The sequence below is a fragment of the Aristolochia californica genome, unplaced genomic scaffold, assembly GCF_029961685.1.
Source record: "Aristolochia californica isolate CCGP_79_NKW_82.1479 unplaced genomic scaffold, dmAriCali1.0.hap1 SCAF_2, whole genome shotgun sequence".
Taxonomy (NCBI): Eukaryota; Viridiplantae; Streptophyta; class Magnoliopsida; order Piperales; family Aristolochiaceae; genus Aristolochia; species Aristolochia californica.
This window is the reverse complement of record NW_027181881.1, coordinates 3,577,870-3,586,613: the sequence shown is the minus strand read 5'-3', so window position 1 is coordinate 3,586,613 and position 8,744 is coordinate 3,577,870. Positions and strand designations below refer to the sequence as shown.

General features: G+C 44.5%; 1 protein-coding gene across 1 annotated transcript; it reads right to left on the bottom strand.

Moving 5' to 3' along the window:
- Positions 1–6,444: 6,444 nt before the first annotated feature.
- On the bottom strand, positions 6,445–8,454 carry LOC137956709 (secreted protein CSS1-like). The gene is made up of 2 exons (XM_068804300.1): positions 7,091–8,454; positions 6,445–7,002 (listed from the first exon to the last, which is right to left on the bottom strand). Exons 1-2 carry the CDS (start codon positions 8,330–8,332, stop codon positions 6,829–6,831), a joined length of 1,416 nt encoding a protein of 471 aa, XP_068660401.1. The 5' UTR covers positions 8,333–8,454; the 3' UTR covers positions 6,445–6,828.
- Between the last annotated feature and the right edge of the window lie 290 nt (positions 8,455–8,744).

Here is an 8,744-nt window from a genome sequence, read left to right as displayed (position 1 = left end):
TCGATTCCGTTTCCACGGGGTCGCCTCATGAGTCATGACATGCTCGCAAAGGAGACGAGGAAAACTACGCGTCAAACTTCACCGGCTCGGCAGTCCATCCAACTCAAGATTTTTCAAAAGATGGAAAAGTGGGAAAGCTGACCCCAACAATTACCAAGGCAGCCCTATCTTTTAGGAAGACTTCTGTTTCTTAGTTGACCACTGAGGCAATTAGCTTGCGCATGAAAAGGCCTGAGTTCTATTCATCACTAACAGGTTTTTGTCAATTATGACAAAAATCCTAAGCCAGAACAACATAAGTCAATGGTTGAAAAGAAATGACAATAGCCAGAGAGTGTGCAGATTACATCATGAATATGGCAAAGTTAAATATACCAGCCTTTAGGGGGTATTACATTTGGAGTTGGAGTTATTTGGATACCCTCAAATATTAGTGTTAGAAAAACAAAACTATTGTAGCAGTCACATTGGTGTAGTAATTGAAATTGATTTTTTGGCAACCTAGTAGAATTCTCACTCTCCAAATCATCACAATTCTCCTGGATTATACCTCCTTTAACAGTCATGCTGCCCTATAATTACCCCTCTTGTCTCACTCATTCTCTCTTCTTCAGTCTTGCCATTTCTTTCTTCTTCTCTCCCTCTCCCCCTTCCCCCCTCTAGTCCAAGTCCTCCTATCGCCACCAACGGCTTTCCCTCTTTTATCACTCTTTCTTTCTTTTCACTTTTTTCTCCCTACACTGCTGTGAACAACAACGATGATGCCAAGAATGCCAAAACATATATCCCAACTATGTAATTCCAAACCCAGAGAAACCCAGAGAAGGTTGCTATTACCAATATTGATGACATTTCATCCCACCCAAAAAATAAAGTTGCTTGAGGTCGACCATGGATAGCATAATTTAAGCAAAATAGATGTTATACACCTAGCCAATGTTACCCAAAAAATCGGCTTGGTAGGTAGCGAAAAGTCAAGTATTTAACCCAGGACCACAACATCACACGCCCCTTGGAGAGAGAGCTTATCCTCAAGCTCTTACGAACCCAAGCCCAAGCTCCCTAGTTGCGAGCCGAGGTCCGACAGCCTACTCTAGCGAACTCTAGTTTCTGCTAGGTCGCCCCCTCCGGGATTCGAACTCGCAACGTAAGTGACGGCTCTGATACCAAATGTTAAACACTTATCCAATACTACCCAAAAGACCGGCCTAGTAGGTAGCGAAAAACCAAGTATTTAACCTAGGACCACAACATCACTCGTTGTTAAGGTCCCTAGCCATGGATTGAGTCACTCGACGATCTCCTATAGGTTCCAGATTGGAATTTGTCCTTGAGTGAGGTTTGGGATTCTTATAACGACTTATGGTTGAGAAGACTCGAGCTTTCGAAGGAAGCTTGCACTTTGGACCTCATTGGAAGAGAGAGTATCCGATATCTGATTTAAGACTAATGATTAAACTTAATTCCATTCAAGCATTCGTCCCCCTTATAAGAAAGGACTAGGGTTCGAGTACAAAGCAAAGGCCAATAACAAGGCCCATGAAAAGAAAGGAAATTACATCTAAACCAACAAAGTGTTTGAACCAAAAAATTACATGATTTACCCACGGCGTATACTAATCATTTGACCTGCTATGGAGTCCATAATATCACCCCCTCCTGGAGAAAGAGCTTGTCCTCAAACTCAAAGTTGGGATAGACAGCACGGAAGGCTTCTAACGGTTCCCATGAGGCTTCAACAGGGTCGGTCTCCGCCCCCTAGACTAAAATCTCCCACGAACCATGTACACGTCGAGCCTGCAAAACAAAAGTTGGAGTTGGCAGCACACGACCGTCCTCAAATGGTGGTAAGGGTGTATGCAATAGAGGCGAGTCTCCCTTGAATGGATTCAAAAGGGAGACATGGAAAACATCATGAATCTTGGCATCTGGGGGAAGTTGCAGCCTATAAGCAACACTGCCAACACGATCCACAATCTGAAATGGACCATAGAATTTCGGGGAAAGTTTATGACGCTTGGAGACTGCAGGAGAGAGCTGGCAGTAGGGTTGAAGACGAAGCCAGACATAGTCCCCAGGTGCATAAGAGAGGTCTGATGGTCCTTGTCATATATTTGCTTCATCCGATATTAGGTTTGCTAAAAATTAGCTTTGACCAGGTCAAGCATACGATCACGTTCACACAAAGCCTGATCGAGAGCTGCCATGTGAGAAGACCCAGGCACATAAGATAAGAGGCAAGGGGGGGGGGGGGGGGGGGGGGCGCACGACCGTTTACCGCTCTAAAAGGTGTAGTCCGGAGGGCTGTGTGGAAGGAAGTATTGTAACAAAATTCTGCCCATGCTAGCCAACGGATCCAACTCTTCAGATGATCCCCCATGAAGCAACGCAAATACATCTCAATGGTCCGATTGACCACTTTCGTTTGTCCATCCGTCTGAGGGTGGTAGGCAGAAGAGAAGGTCAATTTGGTGCCATGTAAATGGAAAAACTCCTTCTAAAATGTACTAGTGAAAACAACGTCACGGTCACTGGTAATAGATTCAGGTAAGCCATGGAGGCAAACAATCTGGTCCATAAAAATCTAAGCCACGTGGGTCTCCATGTAAGGATGAGACAGAGGAAGAAAGAAACCATATTTTGAGAATTGATCCACCAAAACCAAGATAATAGATTTGTTGGACGACTTAGGTAGGCCATCAATAAAATCCATGGAAACATCCGCCCATACCTGAGAAGGGAGCTGGAGAGGCTGAAGCAACCCGACTGGGCTTAAGGTCTCGACTTTGTTCCTTTGGTAGACCTGACAAGCAGACACATAATTAGATACCATGCATTTCATTCCTGACTAGTAGAAGTCACAGCTAAGCCTAAAGTATGTCTTTTGTTGGCCTTCATGAGTGCTGTCGTGATAGGTGGATATGATGGTGTTGAGCAATGCTGAGGTAGGCCGTAAATAAATACAATTCTTGTAGAGAATGAGGCAGTCCTAGATTGTCCACTTGCTGTCCATGGCATGCTGTGCAATTCATCCATACAGGTCAATGAGCTCAAGAGTTTGTTGAATTTCATCCAGAAGAGAATCCAGCAAAAGGAACTTTGGTTGATTGATGGCATGGAGTTGTGACTCGGACACCTCCCAACGAGATAAGGCCTCGGCCACCTTGTTGAGTTGCCCCGGTTTGTATTCAACCGTAAAATCGAAGCCCATCAATTTACTAAGCCAATGCTGTTGGGGGAAAGTTATGATGTGTTACTCCAATAAATACTTCAAGCTGAAGTGGTAAGTGTGGATAATGAAGTGTCGACCCCAAAGATAGGGCCATTAATGCTGAATTGCTTTAGATAGGCCGATAAACTCGTTTATAAGCGGCTAACTTGTGGTGACATGTGGGAAAGTGTCTGCTAAAATATGCAATTGAATGACCTTACTATTGTAAGACCGCGTCAATGCCGCTTTCGGAAGCATCACATTCTATAATAGACTGCTCTTCAAAATTTGGAAGTTGGAGCACAGGGGTTGTGGCTAAGGCATGCTTCAACTGGGCAAAGGAGGAGGTAGCGACTTTAGAACAAGTGAAGGAGTTACGCTTCAGAAAAATCATGAGAGGATCAGTCAACTGGCCATAGTCTCTAATAAACTTTCGATAGTACCTAGCCAGGCCTAAGAATCCCCGTAAAGCGTTGACTGAATGTGGAGGAGGCCAGTCGACAACCGCTTGAATCTTGCTACAGTTTGCCTTAACTCCAGAGGAATATATGACATGCCCGAGATAAGCCACCTTGGTGGTGCCAAAGGAGCACTTGGATTGCTTGAGAGATAGATAATGTGAACGCAACAATTGGAAGACATGGCGTAAATGAAAAATGTGGTCGTGTCACTGCTTGTTATAGATCAAAATATCATCAAAGAAAACCAGAATGTACTTTCGTAAGAGAGGGCGAAATACCTCATTCATAAGGGCATGAAATATGGATGGGGCGTTGGAAAGCCCAAATGACATCACGAGGAATTCGAAGTGGCCATGATGTGTGCGGAAGGTAGTCTTCTCCACATCTGAAGGGTGTACCCGAATCTGGTGGTAACCGGATCTCAAATCCAGTTTAGTAAAGAAGTGTGCTCCATATAATTCATCCAACAGTTCATCCACCACTGGAAAAAGAGATTTATCCTTGATGGTTTTGGCATTCAGCTCTCTGTAGTCCACACAAAAACGCCAGGTGTTATCTTGTTTTTTGAATAATAAGACTGGAGAAGAGAAAGGTGATCGGTTGGGCTAAATAATGCCTTGCTCTAATATTTGTTGACACTGTCGCTCGATTTCATCTTTTTGTAAATGGGGGTAGCGGTATGGACACACCACTACTGGCTCAATTCCCAATTTTAAACGAATTTGGTGGTCACAAGCTTGGATAGGTGGGAGAGTTGTTGGCTCCTGAAATAAATCTGCAAATTCTGTTAGGACTGAATGCAACTTATAGTGGTCGGAGTCTAGAACTTGTAAATGTTGGAGAGTGCAAGGGGACGGTGCATGAGTCCCATGAAGGATAATGGGTTGTTGGGCAGAAATAAAGCTCATAGTGAGGGAATTGAAATCTCAAAAAATTGGAACCAACTGTTGTAGCCATTTGATACCCAATACCAAGTCAAACCCGGCGAGCGGAATGACTAAGAAGTCTGCCACGAATTTGTGTCATTTAATGACAAAGGGTACTGCTGAACAAACTCCAACACTGGAAATCTTGTCACCATTGGCTACAAAAACTGAACTCCCAGAGTTCTATTGAATATGCAAGCCAAGTTGTTGTGCCGCTAAATGGCTGATGAAGTTGTGGGTGCTGCCCGAATCAACTAAGGCTAGTAACATGATGTGTTCGAGGACGGCGTGAACCTGCATAGTGTTTGTACTGTGCAACTCCGTCATAGCATGTAGGGAAATAGCTGTTTCGACCACCACTGGCTCTTCCACTTTCTCAAGTGGTGTGATATCCTTTGAATCTTCCACCTCTAACCAAAACAAACGTTTGCGTTGGTGCTCAGGAATGAATTGCTCATCACAATTATAACAAAGCCCTTTGGCCTTCCTCTGATCTATCTCTGCTCGTGTAAGGCAGTGAATGAAGGGGGTGGGCGGCGTTAACTTGTGTGTCTATTTTGGCCATGCCGCATAGGGAAGCTGGGGGGGTTTGGGCGCACCAGTGGCCACACGACCTTGCCATGGGGGCCGACGCACCATAGACTCTTTCAAGACCCTCTGTTTGGCGTCAAGGGCACGGGCCAGATTCATAGCATGAGCTAAGCCTGGTGGGTCATATAATTCAACTTCCAATCGAAGTGCTTCCACTAGTTCAGAAGTAAATAAATTAATATACTAATCAGGATGAATACCTGCTTGCTCTTGCCAGTTGTTCCTGAAATTGTTTCCGATAAGCTTCTATTGAACCGATTTGTTTTAGGTTCACCAAATCACTCAGAGGGTTACTTCTGGCTGGGGGGGCGAACCTCAACATGCAATACTCCTTAAAAGTGTCCCAATCGTTGATGTGGTGTTCAGATTCAAACTGGTGGTACCATAGTTGCGCTTCATCGAGCATGTGGAAGGCAACTAAACAGACGCGGTCATCCGCTTGTGTTCTTTGATTCCAAAAAAAATTTCACACCTATGTAACCATATTAAAGTGTCGGAGGACCCATCATAAGTGGGGTAATCAAGCTTTGTGTATCTAGGAAAGGTGGTGTGGCTTGTGCCTTGGACCACCCCTGTTGTTTGATATGCTGGACGCATAGGAGGTTGAGTAGATGGTTGGTGAAAGGGGCTGCTGGTCGGATAGTCTACTGGAATTACCTGGAATAGCAGAACCCCTAGCAATCCACTCTCCAATTCGAAGATTGAGTTGAAGAATAGACTCCCGGAGCTCCAGAAAATCATTTCTGAGTGCTACATTCTCTGCCCAAAGTGTTGCTATTTGGTTTTGTCCTTTAATACGAACTTCTTCAATAATATTTCGCAAATCACTCGGAGAAGAAGAATTGCCGACTGTGGTCCTGTCTGATACCACGTTGTTAAACTCCCTAGCCATGGATCGAGTCACTCGGCGATCTCCTATTGGTTCCAGATTGGAATTTGTCCTTGAGTGAGGTTCGGGATTTTTAGAACGCCCTATGGTTGAGAAGACTCAAGCTTTCGAAGGAAGCTTGCACCTTGGACCTCCTTGGAAGAGAGAGTATCCGATCTCTGATTTAAGACTAATGATCAAACTTAATTCTATTCAAGCATTCATCTCCTTTATAAGAGAGGACTAGGGTTCGAGCACAAAGCAAAAGCTAATAACAATGCCCATGAAAAGAAAAGAACTTACATCTAAACCAACAAAGTATTTAAACCAGAAAATTATATGATTTACCCATGGCGTCTACTAATCACTTGACTTGTTATGGAGTCCATAACAATAGACCATACAAACTGCACACCAAGTTACTACATAACACAAAAATTTGGATCATAATTCCAAACTCAGTATAACAAGGCATAAAAAAGAATTGCATACTGTCTTAAAATGCTCAAATTCACTAACAAACTACGATGAATTACACCATGGGTATGTAAAGTATCCAGCAACGAACAAGCAATGCTATCTATCATGAGAGTTATATTTGGAAGAACACATTCAAGAAAAATTGCCTTGAATACAGAAGTGTCCGGTAGAAGCATAACATCATCTGAGAATATAGGAAATGCTGCCAGGATGGAAAATAAGAGCTATCTCACTCTCATCATATGTCCAAAGAGAAGAACTCAAATCGAGCTATCAAATGCAGCGACTCCATCAGTCAGCCATTTTGGTTAACCGGTGAACAGTTCCCTTTGCAAGCCTGTTGCTCGGATCAATCTTCAGAACTGCCCGTAAATCCTCAGCACCCAGTTTGTACTTCTCAGAGCTCTCATATAACAGAGCACGTTGCAGTAGCACGGAGACATTCTTACCGTCACTTTCCAATATCTGTTAGACAAAATTAAGAACCACGATAAAGATCAAGAATAGAAATAAAACAACATTAACACACAAATATTCCTAAATAAAATATCACCTTTGAACAATCAGCAATGGCCTTCTTATATTCTCCAACTTCTTTATAACAAGAAGCTCTACAGGATAGAGCCTCGACGTTGGCAGCAACGTCGCCGGATTTTTCAAGAAGTACGGTTGCCCAAGAAAGCCACTTAATAGCATCAGCGAACTGGCCCTGTTTGTAGTTGTCCATGCCTTTGGTTTTTGCTGTTATAGCCGTGACACCGGCAGGAGGTGGTGGGAGGCCTTCAAGTTCGGTGGTCCCACCAGAATCGTGACCGCCAAATTCGGAATTCAAGCCCCAGTCATCAGTCCCTGTAAAATCCTGGCGTTCGTTTTGAGTGCTTGAAGCAGCAGGAGCAGATGAAGGAGAAGAAAACAACAGATCAAGCGGATCTGCACTTTGGGATCGAGATGCCTGAGATTGAGAAGAAAATCCTCCAAAGTCATTCATATCTGAGAATGCACTTGGATTGGAAGAGCTGAAATTATTAACGGAAGGCGACGGATTCGAAGCGTATCCGGGTACACCAACCGGTTTTGACGCATTCTCAAAAGCTCCGAATGAATTTCCAGAGCTACTATCAGTCTTATTCACCGGCGACGGGGAAGGCTTGGATCCAAAATCCACCAAAGATCCAAAAGGATCTTTTTTGGAATTCATCGGGGCGGATCCTGTCATCATCGCAGGACCCCCAAGATTAGCGCTACCGATCTTACAAATCTGCCCACGCGAAGAAAAATTCCCTGTATTATCAGCAGGTTTCCCCCAAATATTGTTCTGCATAGAGCTATTGCTGGCCTTAGGGAGAGAATCCGCCATGCCCCTCATGGCGGATGAATTTGGCCGCGGAGGGGCGGGAGCCCCAGCATTCTTAAGAGGCGCATTCGCGTTCTTCGACTGCCCCAGAGCCGAACCTAGGAGATCCCTGAACAAATTGGGATTAGACTCAGAGGCACTGAGGCGAACATTCTGAGAGGACCCCGCAGTGGAAGTCCAGCTCTTGCCGAAGATGTCGCCGACCATGGAAGTTGGGTTCGAGACGGAAGATTTGGGCGCTTGGGTGGGAGACGGCAGGTGGGTCCACGAGGAAGAAGACGAGACGGGCCTCGACAGCGGCGGCTGCGGTTGAGAGGGAGAGGAATAGGAATAGGAATAGGAAGGCGTCTGTTGTACATTCCTCTGACCGTTGAGTGAGGAGACGGAGGATCGCGAACTAGAGGTGAGGCCAAAGTCGAACTGATAATTGTTGAAGGACATCGAACCCGTCTGGGAGTTACCGGATCTCGAATTGGAATTCAAGGGGAGCGGGAGGCAAGAACGCAATCGAGGAGACGTGCAAGGGAAAATGAAGAGGAAGAGGTGAGGGAAGAATTATCAAGGCAACCACTTGGTTGCGATAACACGACGCCAACTAGCTCGGTTTTAATATAGCCTTTTTTAAGATGGTAGAACTGAGAAGATGAAATCCTGACCGCAATTCAGAGCTAAATTCGCTTTGTTAATTGGTGAAGAAAGTGGGACACAGAGCTACAACGATCAACTACGGCAGTCCCACCTTGCAAATCACGAAGGCCAGCTAAGTGGGATCCAATAATGAACTAAATAAGGATTAATGAATCGCTTTTGTTTATTACAAGGCATTAATTAATTGACTAAAAGGATTGATATT